Source organism: Gigantopelta aegis, chromosome 4 (assembly GCF_016097555.1).
Source record: "Gigantopelta aegis isolate Gae_Host chromosome 4, Gae_host_genome, whole genome shotgun sequence".
NCBI lineage: Eukaryota > Metazoa > Mollusca > Gastropoda > Neomphalida > Peltospiridae > Gigantopelta > Gigantopelta aegis.
In genome coordinates this window covers 26,371,349-26,397,906 of record NC_054702.1, presented here as the reverse complement: position 1 = coordinate 26,397,906, position 26,558 = coordinate 26,371,349, and the positions used below count along the sequence as shown (strand labels likewise).

The following is a 26,558-nucleotide window of genomic DNA, read 5'->3' as shown; positions in this document are numbered from 1 at the left end:
CATACTACATTGTTTTCGTCAGTAACAAGATATCTTTTATGTGCACCATACCACATACAGGATAGCACATATCATGGCCTTTGATATACCAGTCATGGTGCACTGGCTGGAATGAGAAATACCTAACGGGTCCCACCGATGGGGATCGATCCTAGACCGACCGCGCATCAGGCGAGCGCATTACCAATGGGCTACATCCCGCCCCATAAAAATTACAAGTAAATAATTAATTTCAAATACTAGTAGAAAAATAATCCTCAGAGGGTTTGCATGCATGTGTGCTCGTGTGTGTGAGCACGTGTGTAATAAAAATGTAAAAATATCGACCAGGATAATTCACCTTCAGTGTTCAGTGTACTCTTTGCATTTTAGTACTGCAGCAGATGCTGAAAAAAGAGCCTTAGGTTTTTTAGTAACCGGGACCAGAAGTATAACATTTGTCACTATGGCTGAAATTAATCTCTGGGGTATGGTGTTAATGAAAATATAAGATGACATTTTCTAAAGTTGGTGCGAACAAGATGGCGGCCGTTTTTGTTTTTTTCGAAATGGCCACCAGTTCATCATCAAAACTGTATATCTTCAGATCTACAGCACTTAGAAATGTGATCTTGGTATTAAAGCTGATGGGCTCAATAAGTTCATTTAAACTGTTTCTAATACTGTCAGATATTGTGTTGATTAATGGCTGACTGAAATAACGGTAATTTTGGTTTGAAAATCTAAAAATATTTGTAATATGACTTAGATAAACCTAATTGTATGTCAAATTTTAGTTTTAGATTGTTGATAAGTTTAGTTACCATGTTTTGAAAATTATTAAAATAAAATATAACTGCAAATTGTAAATAATTGTATAAAATAATAAATCAAGATACCGACATTTCGTACTATTGATCAAATGGTTTCCCAGTAAAACACCTAACCTCTAAAGCCTGAATAAATAAATGAATGGATGAATTAATGAATGGATAAAATAATGTTTAGCAAAACTCCAGCACAAAAAAACAACAACAACAAAAAACAAAAACACGTGAGGGTAGTTCATCAAACGACCTCAGTGTGTTGTACATAATACGTAGCACATATATACTGCTATCCTCAGATTCACTGTCAACTGACGAGGCGGGATCGATTCCCGTCGGTGGGCCCATTGGGCTATTTCTCGCTCCACCCAGTGCACAATGACTGGTATATCAAAGGCCGTGGTATGTTTTATCCTGTCTGTTGGGTGATGCATATAAACATCCCTTGCTACTAATGGGAAAATATAGCGTGTTTCCTCTCTAAAACTGAATGTCGAAATTACCAAATGTCTGACATCCAATAGCCGATGATTAATAAATCAATGTGCTCTAGTGGTGTCGATAAACAAAACAACATTAACAAAATCTGTTAAATGTATTATTTTCCCATTTCATGTAATTGTTTTACATCGACACGTCTAACCGTTGCGTTTTTAGTGGAGTTCAGTATATTATTATCGTTAAACTTTAATGTGTCAGAGCCTAATTTTTAAACACTACGGCATTTTTTGTTTTAAAACTATGTCATTTTTGATAATTCAACTCCGACAATTCTTAGATTTTATTGTTTAGATTATCCATTTCCTGGTCTTTCTAATACTACAAAATGCATTTTTCATATTTTAAAAAAGGCATGTACCTCTGACGGTTATGGGGACGAACTCTAATCTATTTGTAATGCTAATTTCCCAGGTTCAACATCACGGACCCTTATTTCACTCTATTGTGACTTTGTCCAAATATGTTGCAGGTTTGTAGATTATTCAAACTTGGTGTACATTTTTATGTGTTGAAACTAGGGTCTGCGACTTTAAACATAAATACGAATGCACTTCTCTTTGTAGGTATCATGGAATTCTACGTACATCGCAAAGACCAAGAGGAAGAATTCTTCAAGAACTTTAAAGATTATAAAATTATCGGGCTCTCTGCTTGTCCTGGAATGGGGAAGTCGTGTTTCATGGATTTCATATACACAGCGGCAGAGAAGGAATATGGCGACATGGTTTTTATCAAAGTGGATGTCTCAATGATCACATCCAAAAAGAACTTGTTCGACTGCTTGATCGACATAATCTGTCAAAAGGCAAAGGTAGAGAGAGAACATGTTCCTTGTTACAACAACAACGATTTAGCTGAACTCGTGCAGGTTTTTTCAAAGAGCTGTATCTCGCATATTTGCATATACTTCGATAATATACGGAGACCCTCTGAGGAAGGGAAGAAATGTTCCCCTGAATCTAACATTCAAAACGAATCACAGCGAAGTCAGACCTATTCCGCCAAGGACGATATCCAAAACACTATAATAAAACTTTTAAAACCCGGGGCCACCAACAACCAGAATGTCAAGATCCAGTTCAAGTTCATGTATACGTCAGAGATGGTCCTCCTCTTCGCATTTATGCGAAAGCAGTTCTTCTCGCGTGTACTTCGATCTCTGACCGTGGCTGAAGCACGTGAGATATTTGATGAGTATGACCTCACTGCAGAGGACGTGCCAGATGAGATAGTGAAGTGTTTAAACGATAGAGACGTTGCTAATGGCAACCCGACCGTTTTGGTGATGATAGGTAGGCCTATATTATTAATAATCCAATTCGTATATATACTCTTCAAAAAAAGTAGCGGAACTGTAATAAGAATTTACAATTGCCACAATTGTAAGGTATATTAGCTGTGGGAAATGGTTATATGATAATAGTGAATTAATTGGGTAAACATTACAACCGGTAGTTCAGTATTACAGTAGGTTTTATGACCACCAAAGATCTTGAAGGACGACTGGGGTCAGAAGTGAAAATTGAAAGTTGACCTTTTTTTTTATCAATAAATCGCAAATTCAGACAATAAAAATGACTAAAAACAAAACAATAACAACTGTATAATCAACAAAATGACAAAGATTGACAGAAACAATGTTCCACAGTGATTAATCGACCTTCATGAAAATTGTCAAAATCGAGAATGACATCCCACGCACGTGTACGGGGCAACTGCGTGATGCACATGCAAACTATGGAATGTGTTTCGGTGTGTTGATGACCTGAACGTTCTTTACTAGGATGTATGTAGTCAAAACGTATGTTCGGTCTAATAGCTGATATTAACATTAATATTTCAGGTTCCCCTACTTTTTTTGTGAAGAGTATATATCAACTTTCGCATTCCTGTAATCCTTAATATTAGTTACAAATAAACAGTGCTGTAAGCGAGTAGGACTACAAATAATAAAAACTGATTAAAATTTAAAATGGCTAAGTACGAATTTATTAAAACGAGTGTTTGTATTATGCATTAGTATAATATGTTATGCTGTACGAGTAGGCGCGATAGCAGTTTTAAGCAGCCAGGTGTAAATGAAAAAATAGTATTTATTTTATCAAAGATTGTCCATTTGCATTTGATGGTTTGAAACCAATATTTTCTTCCGATACTAACACAGTATAGATTTTCCTTGCGCTGACAAAAGTCACAAGTTTACTTGTAGGTTGTATTTTCCTTTCCAACGTGATACCTGTTAAAGGGACATTCCTGAGTTTGCTGCATTGTAAGATGTTTCCGACTAATAAAATATTTCTACGATTAAACTTACATATTAAATATATTTTCTTGTTTAGAATATCAATGTCTGTTTATTCAATATGATTCTGGTCGTCTTAATATTTGTAAGAACCCAAACTGGATTTTGTCTTCAAATAATTTCGTATTTGTTTTAGGAAATAAAATGAAAATTAACCTAATACAAATATTAGAACGATCAGAAACATATTTAATATGTAAGTTTAATCGTAGAAATATTTTATTAGTTGACAACATCTTAAAACATTGCAGCAAACTCAGGAATGTCCCTTTAACAACGTGGTAATACAGATGATATAGGTCTCAGCTTTGTGTGAATAACACATACGTCTCCCTATAGAGTTGACATTGCGACTGAGAACCTTAAGGGTACGATCAGCAGAGCTTCTCTCCTTGGGTTTGTCTGTCATGTATAGAAAAATAATATTTATAAGATACACATATTTGTTGACACATAATTGCCACAGTTTATATTGGGCGTTACAACAACACTCAGCGTAGCGATAGATTATGTATTTTCCGTGATATGAACGAAATTAAAGACGAGTTCCATGTTATCTTAAGTTGCCCTTTCTTTGATGACATAAGACTTTTATATATAAACAAGTATTAATGGGTCCATCCATCCATGTTTAAGTTGGTTTCATTGTTTAATTCCTCTAGTAAAAATAACTTACGGCGACTGGGTACTTTTCTACACAATGTATGTAAAAGACGACAAAATCCCCATACTTGATTTTTCTGTGTTCAAATATATATGATCAACTATTACTGGTTTTATAACGTGCACGTTGTGAGCGGGGCATTTGTCTGGATATAGGGGTATAGAGATTTCCTTAATAATCTTTGGGTACTTATATTTTCGGTGGATAAGGGATACATTACCAAGGGAGTTATGTCTGCTGTAAACGTAGTTCCAGTCCAGTGGATGCTCTGTTCACAACGCTTCCCCTAAAACAAAAATTACTTTTGATATGGTATTGTACTATATTGTCAACAGTTCATTAATGCCTGCGTGCATTAAGACTCCGTTCGAAATGTGTATGCTGTTGTTTTCTGCCCAAGGCTGAAATAAAGAATTGAAATTGAAAAAATTGAATTGAAAAATTGAATATTCCTTAGCTCTTAAGCTGGGGGATATAATTAAAATCCGCAGTGTACTTGATTGGTGTAATTTAGTTTGACACTAATTGGTCTGATTGCTAGCTCTTACTTTACGAAAGACTAAGTTATTGCATGCATGTCAGGTGACAGAATAACAATTAATTGAACTGTACATGAACAGCTAAATACATAAATTATATTTGAATATAATTTTAAATTTTGCACTCTGACAGTTCTCCCCCATCAAAAAAAAAAAAAAAAAAAAAAAAAAAAAAGAGAAAAAGACACGTCCTCGTATGTAGAGAATAATTTTGTTAAGATAAAGTTAGTATACAGTGCTGGAAATATCGTCCAATGTCCTAAATGTTGTAGCACAAATAAACAGTTTCACCCATCAGGTTTTCCGCTTGTACCGTAATATCACTGAGTCAGTTGGTTAGCGTTGACGTTGTCTAAGACAATTGTAGATGGGCGTCTTGAGTTCGAATCCAGTCACAGTCGGTGATGGTGTTCTAGTCTATATAAACTATGTTTCAAATTTAACAACAAAAACTGACATGCGTAAATACAAATTATGTAAATTATGTGATGCCATTGTGTATGTTATAGGCAAATCGTGATGACGTCATATTTAGTACCGTCAAAGTCATTGGTTTGTAAGTGCCAGATCATCCAGTAATATTGTACGTTACACGAATAGTGAGATATTATCATTTTTATTTGTCCGGTTATGAGTGCCCGCTGGAGTAATAAAAACTACATTGTAGTCTTAAATATGCGATGTTTAATATTCAGCCACGCTAGATCCACCATTTTAAACGTTTTCTCGTGACACTTTTTAAATTTATGACGGCTGTTATTCCCAACATGTCACATAAAAATACTCTACCAGCTCGTAGTGGATCGGCTGTCTGGGATGCAACGGGTCACGACGATCTCATTTATACTTAGTTTCTTGCTTATATCCAATCATAGTTCAAGCACGCTGTCCTGGACACACACCTCAGCTATCTGGGCTGTCTGTCCAGGACAGTGGGTTAGTGGTTATTAGTTGTTACTGGTCAGTGAGCGAAAAGTCAGATTAGTGAACTTACCAGTGGCGGATCCAGAAAATCCATTGGGGGTGGGGTGGGGTGGGGGGTGGGGGGTGGGGGGGGGGGGTGGGCAATGACATGAGGCAGAATGCCAATGGAACTCTGGGGAGGTTTGGAGGGGATCGTAAAAAAAATTAAATTAATATATAAAAAAATATAACTGTCGCAAAATTTAGGTGGGGCCCGGGCCCGGGCCACTGCCCCCCCCCCCCCCCCGATCCGCCTCTGCTTACATCTACCCGAGGCGGGCTTTTTCTTAGTCGGTTGATTGCACGCCTGAGGTGCTTGCGTCGCAGGATCGAACCACCTAGGTAAATCTATTAAATTGATTGGGGTTTTTCTCGTTCCAACCAGTACACCACAATTGGTCAAAGGCCGTGGTATGTGTTTTCCCGTATATGGGTACTTCATTTTATTCCCCTGAGGAAGTTTAAAGTTTTTAAACGAAACGTTGGGATTTTAAGATAGTTTTTAAGACAATTTTAATATATATTTTCTAGCATGATTCAGGTTAGAATCGAATGAAAATAGTTTAAAAAAAACCCAAAAAACAAAAAACACGAAAAAAAAACGTCGTAAAAAAAAACAACAACCCTCCAAAAAAATTCCACAACAACAACAACCACCTCTCAAAAAAACAAAAACAAACAAACAACAAACAAAAACAAAAACAAAACAAAATAAAACAAAGAAAGATAATTTTTTTTTTTTTTTTTCAAAAATCCATCCAAACCGTTTAATTAATATTTGAATCAGTGCTTTAGAAACTGCGATGAAACTTATTTTGTTCGTTTCACAGCTTCAGAACTCATGAACAACAGAGGTCTGATGGATTCTGTGGAGTTCAAACAGTTGATGTTCACAGTTGGGATGAGACAGGAAATTACCAACCCTGAAAACTATGCGCCTGACGAACGAATTAGTAAGTAGAATGATAAACATTTACACAAAACACCTACACGCCACACACATCACACATCACACACAAATACAAACACGGCACACGCATCATACATTAATACAAACACAAAATCATAAATACAAACACACAAATAAATACATGCCACTCGGATAAAATCACACACACATACACACTATATGTCGACACACCACACTCGTTCACATACACCTGCATACAGGACGGAAGGAAATGTTTTATTTAACGACGCACTCAACACATTTTTATTTACGGTTATATGGCGTCAGGCATATGATTAAGGACCACACAGATATTGAGAGAGGAAACCCGCTGTCGCCACTTGATGGGCTACTCTTTTCGATTAGCAGCAAGGGATCTTTTATATGCACCATCCCACAGATAGAGTAGTACGAGAAATAGCTCAATGGGCCCACCGACGGGGATCGATCCCAGACCGACCGCGCATCAAGCGAGCACTTTACCACACGTGAATACATGTCACACATAAAGATTCATGCGGGAGTGCTTACTCAACAACACACTCTTGTTCTTTTTGTTTTACCGGTCTCAGTGGTGTCGTGGTTAAACCATCGGACATAAGGTCGGTAGGTACAGGGTTCGCAGCCCGGTACCGGCTCCCACCCAGAGCGAGTTTTAACGACTCAGTGGGTAGGTGTAAGACCACTACATCGTTTTCTCTCTCACTAACCATTAACAACTAACACACTGTCATGGACAGACAGGCCAGATAGCTGAGGTGTGTGCCTAGGACAGCGTGCTTGAACCTCAATTGGATATAAGCATGAAAATAATTTGAAATGAAATGAACACACTGTTTTGTCATGTCATTGGGTTTTACGTGCACATTCAGAACAAGCTGTTGTAGCGCACTGGCAGGTGCAAGGGAGCACCAGCAGCCCGATCAAATCGGTAGCAGGCGGGTACACTGTTTTGATCGTCTCCTGAAGTTGTACCTATGTAACGTAGACTCGAGGCAGGTTTTTACTCTCGCTGTTTTCAGGTGACAAAAACAGAAGTTTCTTAGACACACTTCCCGAAGAACTTAGAAAGGAGGCTTACAAAATCACAAAGTTCGGGCCGGCGGTTACTGCAGAATCTATAGCCGTGGCAGGTAACGTAGACTTTGTTGTTATGCTTATGCTATCAGGCGCGAATCCAGTGTTTTGTTTTTAATACAGGGGGCCCAAAACCCGTTCTAGTTTTTGAAAATAGAATTTAAACGTCCTTGACAGGTGGACGGGATAACTTTGCATTTCTGTGTATTCTGTAATAAGGGGGGGGGGGGGGGGGGCCTTTGGCCCCCGCCTGAATCCGCGCCTGGCTATGGTGTTTGCTGACCTGTGTCCCACGGCATGTGAAGGTTTTGTTTTCAACCGCCAACGACACCACCAGAACACATTCGTTTATTACTCATCGGCTGAATTTTTTTTTTTTTTTTTTAAATGTGATTACTTTTAAACCACCCGGATATTGTTAAAATTACAGACAAAAGTGGCCATGTTAGTTTATTACGTCGCCAAATTTAAAAAAAAACATTTATGTTTTTAGTTTTATTTCTTGTAAATACAATACTTCTTAAATATTTCTGACATGTTTTTTTTTTTTATTAGTTCTGAAGTCTCCCATAAATAACTCCATATGATAGGAACTGCATTTGTACTTTGATTGCTGACATATTATATTATTATTGTTGTTGTTGAACTCTTCTTTTTTTAAAATTTGTACACAAGATGAGACGTAAATAAGAAATCTGAATGTGTCCGTCTGTCTGTCTGTATATAATCTGTTTAGTTAGAAGCTATAATAATAGTATTCGCTACATGTACATTAAAGAGCCATTTCTGAGATTCTGTATTGTAAGATGTTTCCGACTAACAATTTCTTTTAATGTTTAAAAATACGTATTAAAATATATTTTCTTGTTTAGAATATCAGTGTCTGTATATTCAATGTGTTTCTGGTCGTCTTAATATTTGTAAGAAGCCCAAACTGGAATTCGTTCGTACGAAAACAAAATTAGGAAATAAAATGAAATTTAACCTAAAGTACTAATCAAAATTATACCCAGGTGATTTTCCAGTATTATATATTATTTATAAAAATCCCTGGAATAAAAACCATAAAAATGTGTCAGTATTATCATGACCTGTTACGGTATTCAAACAACCGGTAAAAAAATGACAATAATTGACCTGTTAGATAGAAATATGACAGATAGATAACAATTTAACGTGTCCATATACCACTAAGAACAAAATTAGAGTGCTCGACCGAAAGGGTTTTAAGGTGATTTTAGCAATTTAGACGGGCTACCAAAATAAAGTGCGTCGGACTGTTTACAAAAAAAACTAAAAAACTAAAAAAAAAAATTGAATGCCGGTCAAATTTTTTAAAATCCAACTAAGCCCTTGAAATGGTTGGCGACTACGGGGACGAGTTGAAGTGCTTGGCGTTGAACTGTGGCACCAGTTTCCTCCAACGGTGGGCTAGCAAGGTCTTAGCTAGCTCGACGTAATGGGCGCCGGCGATGATCTTCAGTACTCTGTGGACGGTGTAGTTGTCCATGTCTTCCAAGAGTATTCCCTGTCTGTAGAGATCATCTCGGCGCGACGTCACCACAAGATGGCACACTCAACTCCGTCAGGAAACTTCTTAAAATTGCCCTCAAGAATGCCTCCCGGCAGTGAGCTGGTGTCCGAGGTGTCCCCGACCAAGTATCGAGCGTACTGGCCCTTGATCTTGGAGATGGTGAGGCTCCAGGCGGCGTCCCTGCCCCGGGCAGTCGCAGAAGGCCGGGCCTTGGCTGGCTGGTCACTACTCGGTGGGGTGACGGCCTTCCGCTTCGCAGCAGCACCATCCATAGGGGTCTTGGCGGAGCCCCCCGGGGGTGGGGGACTCGGCGCCGACCGCCTCGAAGGGGTTGGAACGGGAGACGCACGCCGTGGAGTCTCGCAGATCGCTGTGTCCAACTGCGGCATTGACTGGTCCACTGGCTCAGTCTGTTCAGACGTATTGAGATGATATGAGATGGATTTTTACTGTAGAACATATGTAAATTGAAACAGATTATAACACCCAGGTTGATATTGATTACACCTGACAGGTGAAATCACAAGTACTAAGCTAAGCAGAGGGGTGGTCTCAACATTTACTGGTCCTTAAAACAACATGTCCGTGTAACTCGGCCATTTGGTCCACTCTGTAATCAGTTTTGTTGTGTTCAGTTTAATTTTTTCCACCAGTTTTACTTTAGTGTCCACCTGGGCATAGTGTACTTTATGATCTGTAGCATTTGAAATATGTATACTGTCACCGATTTCTTTCTGTATTCGTTTTACAATGGGTGGTAGCCTATTTTCATATAGCTTGTAAAGAGCACGCTGGATAACCTGTTTGTCGAATTCATTAACAATATGTTTGCGACCTTTGGAAAGTTTTAATTTTGAGAAAGCCCCTGGGGGTTTTCTGCCTTTCTTTACAACATATATAACAAATCTGTGCTGTTAACATTCCAACTGTCCTAGCTGTTCTCTTAATAACTCTATTTAAAGTTATAAGCGATTTCCCTCTCTTATTCTCCAGATGGAAAAATTATTAAACTGCTTTCACAAGTTTACTAACTGTAACTGAGACTGCAGGTCCTTGTACCATTTATAAACCAGAAATAATACACCTGTCCTTTCCAATACAATGAAGTTCAATAAACTGCTTTGTCAGATTAAGATTTGAAAAAATTATTTATTAGCACATTGATTATATGGATACAACAGAAGTCATTTTGTTGTTAGCAAATATATATAATTATTTTAATTATTTGATTAAAATTAATATGCTGGACTGCTATGTATTTTTACACTTAGTACTTGTGATTTCACCTGTCAGGTGTAATCAATATCAACCTGGGTGTTATAGTCTGTTTCAAATTACATAGGTTTTGCAGTAAAATTGTAAATAAATCTCACATTTCTGTCTATAACAGGTCATTTATTGACATTTTTTGTACCGGTTGTTTAAATACCGTAACAGGTCATGATAATACTGACACATTTTTATGGTTTTTATTCCAGGGATTTTCATAAATAATATATAAGACTGCAAAATCACCTGGGTATTAATTTTGATTAGTACTTTAGTACATATACTAGAACGATCAGAAACACGTTTAATATATTATATGCAGAAAAAATATATTTAATATGTAATTACTATCGTTAAAAAGTCTCTGTTAGTCGATGACATCTTTAAAAATGCAGCAAACTCAGGACTGTCCCTTTAAGCAGTACCTGTATATGTTTTTGTAGCTATGGTATAAGATATATGTCGTGAGTCGTCTTTGTTTAAAGGGCCTTGGGGAAAAATAATTAAAAGAAATAATAAGATAGTAGATGTATATTATGGCAGTTTGGAATTCACCATTATGTGAGTGATCACTCGCTCTCCCCACCCCCATCACGCCACTGTCGCTGTAAAGTCTCTGGAGAACGGTAAATTGATCGCCTAAAAATAAATTTTAAAATAAATCCTAGTTAAATGTCATTTTTTAATGTTCTTGAAATCACGTTTAGTGTATTATCAAATAATGGTGTACAGTGAAGGAATTTCCACTTTCAAAAAAGCAGTAGCATCCCAGAGCTGCAAGGTAAATGCATTATATTCAGATGGAAATTGAAAGGAAAATATTTTCCACACTAGATTAAGACATGGTTGCAGTACTTTAAACGCGGGACTTATATTGTTGTGGACTTATACCAGATCCCTCTTGTAACTGTGGATACCACTCTGAAAAGTGCTATCATTATTTCTTTGAATGTAATCTTTTTACCAAACAGAGACAACTTCTTTCAGATTCTTTAAAAACGTTTGGACCGGTTAATCTGCAATTAGTATTGTATGGCAGTACTGTTGTAAATGATACTATTAACAAACAAATATGCTATAGGTATTGTACATAAATATATTAAACAAACTCAGCGTTTTGAATAATAATAATAATAATAATAATAATGATAATAATAATGTCTATAATAATGACTAATTAATTCTAAATCAGTTACGCAGGAAAATACATCACCTTCGTTTGCTTTTCTTCTTCATTTTTTCATTCATTTTTTATTTATTTATTTATTTAAAAAAAAGAGTTCTGTTTTATTTTTCTCTCATGTATATACTTCTCTTTGAATATTTTTTTTTTTTGTATATTCTTGTAATAGTTGTAGTCGCCGTTATTGTCATATTGTCATTATTGTATGTTATTAGGAGAGGGCCTCATCAGTTGGATAACTTGTGCCCAATCTATTTGTACCTTATATGCAATATAATACAGGTATGTTTCAATCAGTCAAATACTGGTGTACGTGTCTGTCATAAAAAGAAAATTTTAGAAAGGTAGAATATTTGCTCCTTTTATATTTGAAATTCCATTTTATCAAGCTTAATATTTTGCACATGCACACACAGTGGTGTTTTGTCTTCAACGTTCACACGATTTGGTTTCTCAGATGATCTTGTGTAGGCTTACCTACAATAATATGTATTTAGTTAATTTTACCACTTGTAAGTGTACTTTTATTTCACACAGAGGGAACGACAATTGCAGCAAAGAAATATTTCATTATTAGACTGTTGAGAAACCACGTGCTCCAGAAAGTAGACAACGGGTTTGGAATACCAGCTTTGATGCAAGATGACTTGAAAGACTCTACGGGTGAGTTGGGATTTAAAAATAAGTACAGTCATCTGTCCTATACTAGTTCACATCTTTCGTCATATGTTTCAATTTCCTTGAATATTATTGTTTGGTGCGCTATTGCGTTATACTCCTAAATATTTAAAACATTCTAAGTAAGGTACTGAACAATGGTGAAGAGATTATTGCAAGCAAATGCAATCTAACTGGCCAATATGTCACACTACACATTGAACTATTTTGTCCACAATACTGCTGCAGTGATAATAACTTATTATTAAAAACAAATGAAACATCCATACGTTATTTAGCAGAGGCAGGGGGAGGCAGTTGCCCCATCCCTTCGAAAATACTAGAAATTACCCTTTATAGTTTACAGGTGCCCTTTTTTCTATCAAAATACCCTATATTGACATGACTTATTTCCTTTTTCCTGTCCCTTGTTATCTTTTGGTCTAAATACGGCTCTGCCACCAACATCATCATCAGTAGTAATAGTATCATCGCCATCACCATCATCATCATCATTATCATCATCATCAGCATTATCATCAGCATCATTATCATCATCACCATCGACATCATCATCATCATCATCATCGACATCATCATCTTCACCATCATCATTATCATCATCACTATCATAATAATCCTTACTATCATCATCATCGTCATCTCCATCGTTGTAAGCATCGTCATTGTTGGTATTTTGTTGCTCTTCTTCATGCTTTTATTACAATCCAGCTTAAGCTGCTATAAACCTCTTCTATCACTGTACATCTGTTAGGATAGAAGTAAATATATTATATAAAAGTCGCAGACCTAGTTTCAGCCTGTGAAAATTGACACTTAAGTTTAGTTAATCTACAAACATGCAACACAGATTTAGAGAAGATTATAACAGAAAGAAGCTAGTCTGTGATGTTTAAATGGGCAAATATTGTCTAAAAAATAACTAGAGCTTGTCTCAATAAACATTACTTCAGAGTGAGCTCCGTGGTCTAGTGGATAAGCTGCTGGACAATCAAGCTGACGACAGTGGTTCAAATCCCGTCAAAGCTGGCTCACACATTCATTCATTTTCTCATCTATCACCCTCTGCCTATCATTCTCATTATCTTAATATACAAAAACTTTCCAATTTCTCCCACGATTTCAATCTGTTTCGACCCTTTCTGTCAGTTTCCTCCGACTCTGTCTTCTGAGCTGTCCACACCATCGCCTACCTGTCTCACCTTCCTCCACGGGTGCAGTCTCTGTGTATTTCCCTGGTATCCTCGTCCTCTGCCGCTAATAAAGCTGGTCTGACCCACGGCACTAACCAACGACCGCCAGCAGTAGGGGTGCATAGTAGGTGGTTACAAGTGCCTCTTAACAATGCCAGAAATAACTACTGAACACTCCCCGAAGTGGTCAGACTAAGCCCACAGCTAAACACTGATGGGGAATGGCAAGTGTGTCATGGATAGTCTCAAGAGACAAGCACCTGTCGCGGTTGGAGAGATAAAGGACTGGGATGTGGAGGTGGACAGCGAAAGAAGTTGAAAGATAGGAAGAGTTGCCAGATCGGGAAGAAATGAGATGTAATTCAAAGGAGAGAAAGGAAAGGGGGCAGTGGGATACCCCCCCCCCCCCAAAAAAAAAAGCCCAACAAAACCCCCCCAAAACAAACAAACATTACTTCTGAGACGAACGTGCGTTTTTAGAATAATGAAAAATGCATTTTGGGGTATTACAAAAAACTTGGATGACCAGATCAACTTCAGGTGTACAAAAATGAATATTCTAAATAATACAATGAAAGTATTCCTAATTAAAATTATCAAAAACGGCTTTAATAGTGAGAAATACGTCGTAGGGTTTAAAAACTAGGGTCTGCCGCTTTAATATAACTCAGTATGACATTGTATACTTTTTGTGTGAATGCTACACATTCTAAACTTCAAAATGGTACATGTCGCCTGTTTTATTCATCAAGGGCACTATGATAGTTTTGAACACCAGCGATACTTCCATTTACTCCTCCAACAAAATAAACACATTCTATGGGTTTTTTTTAAACACTATCTTACCGTAACATGTTTTAAATATAAAACATTAAATATGTACTCGCCCTGTCGCCAAATGCGAGTAAACATTTTGACGGACTAGTTTAAAAATGCATCTACCAGTCCAATGGGCGATCTCGTTTTCCGACTGACTAATTTTATTTGTTATATACATATTTTGTTTTCGCATTGAATCCACGGTGTGGTTTGAATAGATTGTTTTGTTAAACACTTTCGGGATGTCACTTGAATTTTGTAAATCTATATAAAAGAAATGCGAAAAACTTAGTATTTATCAGAGTATTAAAAAATGTATTCATTTGTTAGTCAATGTTTGGGTCTTGTTTTCGTTTGCTACATGATGTTGATCACTTACCAAGTGTTCTTAATTTGTTTGTCATTGAAACACCACAAAAAAATCATTTGAAATGAAGCAGAGTATATTATAATATTGTTAAACAATAATATATTCTATAGGCTGACGGACTGGTTCTGGTATTTTTCATTTCTACACCCCCACCCCCCCCCCCCCCCCCCTGCATTTGGAATGGCCTTTGGTCGAATTATTTACAATTTTGTTTGACCGTTGGAAAAAAAAAAAATCGAAAAAAAATGATAGTGAGATACTACAAAACAATAGAATGTCCATAATTGCATTGGTCCATACTCTAAGCAAGAAAATGTAAGTAAATTGTAATTTCAATAATGTAAACCTGTATTATTTGTCGAAAACCTTTTAAAATGGCTACAGATGTAGGATAGTCCTTTAAAATTCCCACGGAATCTGTTGTGAAAGAAAACATTGTAATTGCTGTTTTATATATTTTAGGAACAGATGACGATGACCGTTCCGCCGGTGTTGCCCAGAATAATATCAACGCCTATCATGGCAAAGCTGATTGGACAAAGCCTGACACTACCACTGGCCGAACTGGTAATCATGGTGACGGCTGTGATAAAAGTAATTTGACAATGAATGACATTTTGGAAAATCTAAATTGTGCCAACGGTGACTGCGACTCAACACAGCGATGCATTGCAACAAATACAGTTCGAAACCACGATGATTATCGATTGGTAAAACACACGAAAAGGCCCGCAGACAGAGATGATCAATTCAAACAGGAGATGGAATTCCTCGATGAAGTTCGAAAAGAAACATTTCAAAGATCGCATTCTACTGAATTCTCGGTTCAGTATTATAATGATCGCCAAAATGAGCATTACGATATGTCGTACAGTTCGGGACCTATTCACTCTATTGAAGATAACACCTACTGGCCAGAGAGAGAAAACCTCCCTAAAGAAGATCTAAATACGAAAGAAGTAAAAGAGATCAACCATCAGATACACAAGCATGGTTCGAGACAACACATGACATCAAACTACAATACGCCACGGAATGCTATTGAGCACGAGTCTTCCGCTGAAGGCCATCCAGGTCTGGTCATAAGCAGTGCTGGTATTAACCCTTTCAACTTTGTGGACCACTGTGGACGAAACAAGCCAAATACAATTAATTGCCAAACGAAGAAATTTAGAGGTGAAGAGGTTAACGCTGAAGATTTGGAACTGGAGAAGAGTATCCCGAAAAACAGTTTAGTGGGTTGTACTGGAAATGATATGCCAGCACAACTAGTACAGCAGAGTCCTCATCACGACACGCCAGTACAACTAACGCAACACAACACACCCTTGGATGCCCCTGTTACCAAATTCCTGAGGGAGGATGAAGAGTCTGATTGTCATTCAGCACGTTCAGGCTGTTTTCACGCTAATGTGTCTCATATGGACAGACATTCATTTACAAACGGCGGGGAGGTGTGTAATGAACACCTGCAGAATGACTGTCCGAACACACCGGAATATATGCAGCGTACATCGTACCCGTCTGCATTGTATGCTAGTTTTGACGTCACACAGCAGACATGCAGAAAACAATTAGAGGAGTGACCTTCAGTCGTGTTACATTTCGCTATGAGAAATACATTTTGAGGTAACACAAACAACTGCACACCATGACAACAATGGCCTATTAAAGGAAGAATTATGTGGTTAGGGTTAGGTACATACTAATGGCATATCCCCATAGCAGTTGGCCTGTTAAAGGAACAATTATCTGGTTAGGGTTATGGTTAGGGTTATGGTTAGGGTTAGGGACCTACTAAAGGCTGAGTTCCCCAGCAGTTGGCCTATTGAAGGAAGAATCTTCTGGTTAGGGTTAGGGTTAACGACCTACTAAATGCCGAGTCTTCCAGCAGTTGAAGAATCTTCTGGTTAGGGTTAGAGTAAGGGACCTACTAAAGGCAGAGATCCCCATTAGTTGGCCTATTAACGGAAGAATCTTCTGGTTAGAATTAGGGACCTACTAAAGGCAGAGTACCCCAGCAGTTTACCTATTAAAGGAAGAATCGTCTGTTTAAGGTTATGGTTAGTTGACAAGCTAAAGGAAGGATCTCTCGGTAGTTGACCTATCAAGTTAGGAATGTTCGGTAGTTGACCTTCTGAAGACAGGGTCACAAGAAAGTTGACCTACTAAAGCCAGGGTCACAAGAAAGTTGACCTACTAAAGACAGGGTCACAAGAAAGTTGACCTACTAAAGACAGGGTCACAAGAAAGTTGACCTACTAAAGACAGGGTCATAAGAAAGCGGACCTACTAAAGGCCGAGTTGCGTAGCAGGTCACCTACTAAAGGCCGAGTTGTTTGGCAGGTCACCTACTAAAGGCCAAGTTGCGTGGCAGGTCACCTGCTAAAGGCCGAGTTGCGTGGCAGGTTATCTACTAAAGGCAGGGTCTCAAGGCAGGTGACCTACTAAAGACAGTTGCGCGACAGGTAACCCACTAAAGGCAGAGTTCCGCAGCAAGTGACCTACTAAAGACAAAATTGGGCGGCAGGTGACCTACTAAAGACAGTTGCGCGGCAGTTGACCTATTAAAGGTAGAGTTCCGCAGCAGTTGACCTACTAAAGACAGTTGCGCGGCAGGTGACCTACTAAAGGCAGATTTCCGCAGCAGTTGACCTACTAAAGACAGAGTTGTGCGGCAGGCGACCTACTAAAGGCAGAGTTTCGCAGCAGGTGACCTACTAAGGCACATTTGCGCGACAGGTGACCTACTAAAGACACACATTAAATGACTTGACATATATACTATTATATTCGTTCCACTTCATCTAACTTTCGATATGCTATAAACCATCTTACAGAATAACATTAGACTAAAACCTAACTAAGATTTGTCTTCTTATTTATATGGATTTATATCCGTAAATCAGTTATATATGAAAATATCGACAGCAGATAGAATCTATCTATGTATGTGTGTGTCTGTCTGTCTGCATACATGTTTGCCTGTCTGCTATACATAAACACGCACGCACGCATGCAAGCAACCGACCAACTAAGCAAGCACGTCGATACACTTTAACAGTTCTGAAATGTTCAAAAAATATGTTTGAATTTATGAAATATTATCATGAATAAAATACAGTATTGATTCCGTTTAATTATTATTTGTTTTTGGCTACTTTTCCTTTTGAGCCGTCGTATGTACGGGTTCAACCGGACTTTAATCAGAGATAGGGGAAGGACGTAGCCCAGTGGTAAAGCGCGGTCGGTCAAGGATCGATCCCCGTCAATGGGCCCATTGGGCTATTTCTCGCTCCAGGCAGTGCACCACGACTGGTACATCAAATGCTGCGGTATGTGTTATCCTGTCCATTGGATAGTGCATATAAAAGATCCCTTGCTGCTAATCGAAAAGAGTAGCCTATGAAGTGGCGACAGCGGGTTTCCTCCCTCAATATCTGTGTGGTCCTTAACCAAATGTCCGACGCCATATAACCGTAAATAAAATGTGTTCAGTGCGTCGTTAAATAAACAATTTCCTTCCTTCGTTAATTGGAGACAATAAATAAGAAAGTGGGATAAACATAAATAAATGTACGGCATATATCATTCAATATACTTTGCTGATTCCATACACCACAGCACACGCAGGACATTTCTACATACACAGTTCAGTGCACTTCCAGGGTCTTTTTGGATACATTATAGTCCGTCCCACAGGAACGCGTTTTTTCATGCTGTGGAATTTACTATAAGTTATTTATTTCTAAGCCGTTTGTTTCTAAATTGGATACAATTTTTTGTTTGTTTTGTTTTTTGTTAATTCCAAAACACTTTTACCTTTCTTCTTACGTCAAACAAAATTGAAATTATTCTCACAAAACCCCCCACATATTTGTAGTAGGATGAGACGGACAATAGTGCCACATTCACTCAAACTGACTACAGCCTTAGTTAACCAATTCACTACAGGCTTTGAAGGTCACAGTTAGAGTGTTGTACATAGTGTCCCAAGAATAGCCATATTTATCAAAACAATACCCACCCACCCCACCCCCACCCCCACCCCCATCCCTGTGAGTGGGTGCATTTTGTTTATTCTGTGAACTGAAACATGTTCTGATCATAGTAAATATAACCCATGCTTCGCGCGGGAAAGTTTTGATCGGGTGTGGTGACCTTTCTCTGGGCTCCTCCCCCCCCCCCCCCCCCCCCCCGCGCATATATATATATACATGGCCGCTATGTGTATAGACACCTTTATGTTGAGAGACAAAGATGTCGGCATTCATTGTGGTTGTATTTAAGGAATTCATGTTTGTACGCAACATATAGCACAACGTGTTTACTAAATTAACAGAGAGAACACAATGCACCAACTTCAGCAGGGTGGCGGATAGACTTTTCATAACGACAGCCAGTAATGTATACTGCACGTGCGTTATCCAAAGCCTGCAGTGAATTGGTTACGTATGGTTTTTTGTTTTGTTTAACGACACCACTAGAGCACATTGATTTATTAATGATCGCCTATTGGATGTCAAACATTTGGTGATTTTTACATATAGTCTTAGAGAGGAAACCCGCTATATTTTTGCATCAGTAGCAAGGGGTATTTTATATGCACATCCCACAGACAGAATAGCACATACCACGGCCTTTGATATATCAATCGTGGTGCACTGACTGGAACAAGAAATATGCATGCACAAAGCCGATTTGAAATGCACTGAACTGTGTATTTGATTTATAATAATAATAATAATAATAATAATTATAATAATAATATTTTTTTATTTCAGATCAGTGATCCATAGAACATAATTAAACATCACATAGAAAACTGATTTTGACAAGTAAAATGTTCCATAGTAACTTCCTGCATGTGCAGAAATATATGAAATCAGCAAAGCATCTTGAATGATACATGCCACTATGTATTGCAATTCTTAATCGGGTTAATCTATGCCATGTCTAGCACAGAATGATACCAAAGCTAATACTAATAATAAAAAAACCCAACAAATTTTCTTCATTTTATTTAAATGTACCGGATTTTAAAATCTTTTTAACCATTGTAAATAAATATGATGCTTTTTATTATAGTATATTTTTATTTGTGGTGTGTATAGTATGATTGATGAATGTTTGATTTTGCTTCTGGTTGATAAAGAGGGGATTGTTATCTGGCAGTAACAGCCCCCCACTTGTATATATTGTATATAACGTTTTAATTTACATTTGGTGTTATATTTTTAAAAATTGATAGGTTTTACAAGCGTGCTCTTTTTAATTTGTTTTAATTTATTTTATACTGATTTTAAATTTATTGAAATAAAAATAAATATTAATTTAATAGGGCGGTACGCTGCACCTATGCTAGTTGATGTAACCTGGTATTATACCTACTAGTTTCACTTCCAGTAATTCTCTCGATGAAGCTAGACGTAGTTTAGTGCTCTCTCGACCTGCCCCCCCCCCCCCCCCCCCCCCACACACACACCTGGGGGTACTGATACAGTCTTACGGGAAATTACTCGAATATTGGGTCGCGTACACCGGGTCGCGGGCTTCCGTTCCTTTGGTGTATGGCGACCCGGTCATGAAGAGGACTCGGAAACGAAGTCGGAGGAAGATCAACGCGGCAGGGGCGGACCGGGTGGGGGGGGGGGGGGACAAAGCCGGCAGCTCAACTGCCGGCGGCGTCTCCTTCCGTTGTACACCCCCAGCACCGATCTACACACCAGCGAGACCAGCGGAACCAGCTTTGCCGGTACTAGCAAGTGCGAATAATTTTTACATGCTCATATACCACTAGAGTTTCGAACATGTCCGTCCCGGGACCTGTCTCTGGATAGCCAGGGGCTTGTCCCGGGACAGAAAAAATTAAATAAATTAAGGGGACAATTTTGAAATTTACATCCAAAAATTAAATAGTGGGCCTTTAAAATTTTGATGCGCAAGAAAATTCTACTCATTAAATTTGGTCGCTAGATTAGATCAGGTGGTCAAAAAGAAATTAGATAAGATCGGTGGCCTGACTCGGGATGGAGTGTGGGGGGGGGGGGGGGGGGGGGGGGGGGGGGGGGGGGTAGAGTTGAAAATGGGCAGAATTTTGAAAATTCGGGCCCGACTCACGTCATAGTATAACAAAGTAAAGTCTAGAAAAGAGTAGTAGGGGCCGACCCCGTTTCCTATTTCTTCTTAGAGTGGGGCGGTCACTCTTCCAGTGCTGCTAGGACAGGCTCGGACATGTAGAGACTAAATGCGAACAACCGTGGCGTTCTGCAGAATGGCCGTCATACGACTCACGAAAAAAAGCAAGTCAACATGAGCGTTCAATCAGTTCCAATGGCCGCATACATCCCAGTAGAACACTTCACTTCGCTGACAAAAACAAGCGAAGTGAAGGATCCTAAAGTCGAGCCGCGAAAGCACGTGCAGTGTGTGCACAAGCGAAACAAACACGTCTTACCACGTGGAGCTCCAGACTGGGAATGGTACCAGCATCGGAAACGCAAGGGGCGGACCTGAACGAAGCACGGATGGAATCGCCCCCACCACCTACGGAAACTTCGATTCCAGCGACTCCAGCGAAGACACGCCCCCACGGGAAGAGTGCCGCCGTCGAGTCACAGGCCCGATCTGTGGCTGTTGTTAAACGGAAGGCAACCGCTTCTCCAAGCGACCAACCAGCAAAGTCCGCATGCCCGAGGGAAGGAACGCCGTCTGCCCGACTGTTCGTCATCTGGGCGTTTACCATCAGGGCGTGCTACTGACAATTATGGACAACCCGAGACTACACCGAGTCTTGAAGACCGTCGCGGGAAAGGACTACCGTGCCATAGCAGAAATAGTAGCAAGCTCCGCTTACAGAGACCACATACCGCAGTTCGACGTTTCCGACTTCATAGGGACACCGTAGACGCCTCCTATCACCAAACTCCTTTGCCTTCGTGAGTATGGACTTAGTCAGACTTTAAAAAAAATTTGCCGCCATTTCAAAAACGTTTTTTTTTTTTTTTTTAAATAGTCTGGCACCCTTTATTTTTTGGCAGTCCGTCTAAATTGCTCCAATCACCTTCTACTTTGGATGACCAAATTTTTTTTTTGGCCTTAACGTTAACCGGACATGGTTTTTCTCAACTTTGTCAATTTTTCTAAATTCCGCCCACCTCAAACTTACCCCCCTCCCCCCCCCCCCCCCCCCCACGTGTCCTGGAATTGGTCATTGGCTATGTCAGAGGCTAAGTCCGGGGTGGGCGTGCCTAAACCTTAAGTGGATATGGGCACGTTAATATAGTTCCATTCCATTCCTCCTAGTTTTTAAAACATTAAAGTGGTGCCAGCGTCTGATGAATGACATAACGTTTTGTTTCTCTTGGTTGGCAGAGAGGCGCCTCTGGACTTCCGGATCATCAGAATACGTTTCGCTCCGCTGGACTCACCAGACGCAAACTTTTCAACCTTGCCTTCTCTTCCATACACCAGCGGATGAGTTAAACTTTGGACCACTCTCCTAGTGACCCTTCCGTTGGACTATTAATACCAAGGGGCATCGAGACTGGAGGGAACAACGGTTGGACTAGCTGGGGGGGGGGGGGGGGGGGGGTCTGGGTGGGGGGGGGTTCTGGGTGGGTGGGTGGGTATTCCACCGGAAATAGGTTAGGTGCCACAGGGCGTAGGCGGTTTCGGCCGTAGGGGGAGTTAGGTGTGTCCGGGGGCCTGCCCCTCCCCCCTCGGGTCCCCCCCCCCCCACCCTGTTCCGGTCACACTGAAGTTCCCAATACGATGGATACCCCTTAATTATTTCCTCCCCACCTACGAAGTAAACTTCCTGTGGCGGGTGCCTAAAATTCTGGTGAAGAACCTCCTATCCAACTCCTAGGGCTAATTACTAGAGTCTCTGTATTAAAAATTATTATTTAGAACTGCCCGACCTAAAATGCGTTATACACATATACACATATTTAAATATAAATACATGCAAAAATATATAAAAACCACAAAACAAACTCTTCTTGGATGTCCACGCTTGCAATCTCTCGAGAGGTTAAATCGATACAATAAACTGAATTGAAGTGAATTAAATTAACCTCGCAAACATCGTTGTAGACTTCATTGATATCCATTGACCTCCTAATCACGCCCCCCCCCCCCCCCCCCCAATATATGTTATATGTGCCTGCCGCCCCATAACAAAACAGTCCTCCAAATATGAGTGTCCCCAACCCCCTCCCAATATAAAGTCCTGGCAACGTAAATACCCATGACCGGCCTCAGTGTAGTGGTTAAGCCACTGGATTTATGACTAATAGGTACTGGGTTCGCATCCTTCTACCGGTTCCCACCCAGAGTGAGTTTAACGACTCGGTGGGTAGATGCAAGGCCACTATACCGGCTTCTCTCTCACTAACTACTGACAATTAACCGCTAACCCACTGTCCTGGATAGAAAGTGCAGATAGCTGACGTGTGTGTGCCCAGGAAAGCGTGCTAAAACCGTAAGTGGATATAAGCACGAAAATAACTATAAACAAACAATGCCTACGCACCCAACTCCCTACTTCATCGGTCTTTATAAACAAATAATTAAACAAACAAACGAACTAACGAATGAACGAACGAACAATCAAACACTTTACCTCTATATCCACTCAATATTTACGGAAATCATTGCAACTGAACAGCACAATAGTTAGATGTCGTCATTAGGTAGTACTAGTAGTAGATATTTAAAATAAATATGCTTATAAATGTCAAAAGGCGATTCTGTTCGCACATTTCCAAAGTTAAAACTATATCATGGGCGTACATAGGATTTTGAAAAAGGGGGTTCCAAAATAGATTGCAGAGATATTGGGCATATATTTCTATGTTGAATAAATATAATAATGTCAGATATCAATGTCAGATATATTAAATTATAAAAAAAAAAAAATTGCGACAGTTATAATTTTATTATGTATTAATTTTCTTTTTTTTTTACGATCCTCCTTCAAAACCTCCCCCACAGTTCTCTTGGCATCCCGCCTCATGTCATTGGCCCACCCTAAATGGATTTCCTAGATCCGCCACTGAACAGTAATAATCCATTGGGGTTGGTGTTGGTGGGGGGGGGGGGGGGGGGGCTTTGTAGGCAGTCCCAACCCGAGAATCTCAATTTTTTTCTCCAGAAAATGGCATACACATCTCAGGGTTTAATTTGTATAGTATTTCATTTGTTTATGAAATGTAGTGCCCCCCCCCCCCCCCCCCCCCGGATTTTTATGAGGGTACGGTCCTGGTCGATTATCTGCTCTAACCCATATATAGAGTATGTACTATTTAACTGCAAACTACTGCAGCAATATAACACACTCATACATACGGTATACGGGTATTTAAAATGAATTTGATAGGAAAAGCCATACTAGCTATGTATTTTCAGTTACGTTACGTCAAAATAGGTCACACGAGCGAACTTTCAACATGTAATAGGTATACACGTGACTTTGGCTCGAGTTATTTTGTAGCACTATATTATGGCACATTTTGTCAATAAATAGAAAGCAGTAAAACAAAAATAATGAGGAGTCATTGTGAACCAGACGCCATATTATCAAAAACATAAATTACAATGGAATAACCTATGATGTCCAAACAGAGAGTCAATGTTATAAAGGTCGTGTAGATCACAGCAACACAGTGGAATAAAGCATTTATAATTATGGTCGGCCATTAAGGGTTGTTGGTAAAATAAACGTGTCTCAAATTTTAGACTACCGCTCGAAATTGGTAACATTCCTAAGGAAAACATGCTATGTAAAGTTAATATTGTAGATAAATACCAAAATTTATTCAATTACACAAATCAAAATATTGACAAGTTTAGAAGGAAATATATACAGATATAATAGAACAAATCCTGGCGTTTTGAAATACACCATTATAAAAAAACCTTGCTTTATTTATGTAAAAGATATCTGGCCTTGTGTTTGTAAAAGTTTTTAGCCTAGACTCAAGACTAACAGAGTCTGAGAACTAATGTCATGACAACGCCATACAAATTGTATCCCTGTGACGTCATTAGGGACCCAGGTCTTCTGATTTAATGGGGGGGGGGGGGGGGGTCATTCTAAAAAAAAATAGCTATTTGGTTACGTACCCAGTGTTCATTGTTAGCTATAATATACAGTAAAATATTGTGTTGTTGTATATTCTTGTCATGCATGCTAACTATGTATTTGTATCGTCATCTTGTTACATATTGTAATGTGTCCGAGTTAAATAAATCAATCGAAATCCGTTCGGTCGGCACTTCAAAGTGCGTCTCTGAAATCGTTTCCAGTTGAGCACTGTTAGAATGCTTAATTTTCTGGCAAAAAAACAACAACAACAACAACAAACAAACACAATAAACCCCTCGAAAACCCCAACAAAAACCCCCAAACACAAATGGTAATGATCTAATGGTTTCCTGCATGTGTTCCTGGCGCATATTTGGTTTCGGTCATACTGTTTTAGTGGTTTCCATAATAGGATACTGATAATTTTGTAATACTAGACAATACGTTAAAAAACATTTTGCTATAGGTTCGCTACAAGTTATGTATGCATCATTTGTGGTTTTTATTTGTTTGCTGTCATAACTTGCCTATTGGGGGTTATTAAAGGTTCTTTGCACAATTCAAATTTTTTTGGTTAATTGGTATTCGAATATTCGTTCGTCATTTCCATCGAATATTCGAATTCCATTTTCAGGCCAAATACCGAACACTAAAATATATTTTAAAATAAATATATACACATATTAGTGTTTGGTATTCGGCCTGAAAATGGTATACGAATATACATATATACATACATACATACATACATAGTACATACATACATACACATATACATACATACACATATATAAATATATACATACATATATATAGTAAACTTATGAGTGGTTCTTGTTACAGAGCTAACTTTTTAGTATTGATTTCCGACTACCGTATGTTTGGTAGACCCTCCCGACTGCTTCAAGTTTCAAGCCAATTTATCAGGCTTATATTACATATTTATTTGATGATGGAGATGTTTGACCTCGTGGGTTAAAATGGTGAACGTGTTTACAATGAATAAGTTATGTCAGTAGTGGGTTCGAATCCATGACCTGAACGCATAAACTCTGTGAAATCCTTAACCAACGCATATATATGTGTAATCGTTAACCAACGCACATATCTGTGTCACCCTTAACCAACGCACATATCTGTGTCATCCTTAAGCAACGTATATATCTGTTTCATCCTTAACCAAAGCATAGATCTGTGTAATCCTTAATCAACACATATATTTGTGTAATCTTTAACCAACGCTTACATCTGTGTAATCCTTAGGCAACGCATATATCTGTGAAATCCTTAACTAACGCATATATCTGTGAAATCCTCAACTAACGCATAGATCTGTCTAATCCTTAACCAATGCATAGATGTTTAATCCTTAACCAACGTATATATCTGTGTAATCCTTAACAAACATCGATCTGTGTACTCCTTAACCAACGCATAGATCTGTCTAATCCTTAACCAACGCATAGATCTGTGTAATCCTTAACCAACGTATAGATATAATAAATCCTGAATCAACGCATAGATCTGTGTAATCCTTAACCAAAATGTCCGACACCAGAACATAACAACTGAATTAAAAAAATTGGTTGAATATGTTTCTAAATAAAATGGTTAATTTTTT

At 38.8% G+C, this 26,558-nt stretch overlaps 1 protein-coding gene across 3 annotated transcripts in view; it reads left to right on the top strand.

The window, feature by feature from the left end:
• The window catches only part of LOC121370286, a 30,849-nt gene extending 12,869 nt beyond the window's left edge, over positions 1-17,980 (top strand). For all 3 annotated transcript variants that reach the window (XM_041495424.1, XM_041495423.1, XM_041495422.1), the window contains exons 2-6: positions 1,871-2,599; positions 6,606-6,728; positions 7,747-7,857; positions 12,325-12,450; positions 15,310-17,980. In XM_041495424.1, the coding sequence (XP_041351358.1) occupies positions 1,876-2,599; positions 6,606-6,728; positions 7,747-7,857; positions 12,325-12,450; positions 15,310-16,433 (2,208 nt within the window). In that variant the 5' untranslated portion in view covers positions 1,871-1,875 and the 3' untranslated portion in view covers positions 16,434-17,980. The remainder of the gene's footprint in view (positions 1-1,870; positions 2,600-6,605; positions 6,729-7,746; positions 7,858-12,324; positions 12,451-15,309) is intronic.
• The last annotated feature ends 8,578 nt before the right edge of the window (positions 17,981-26,558 follow it).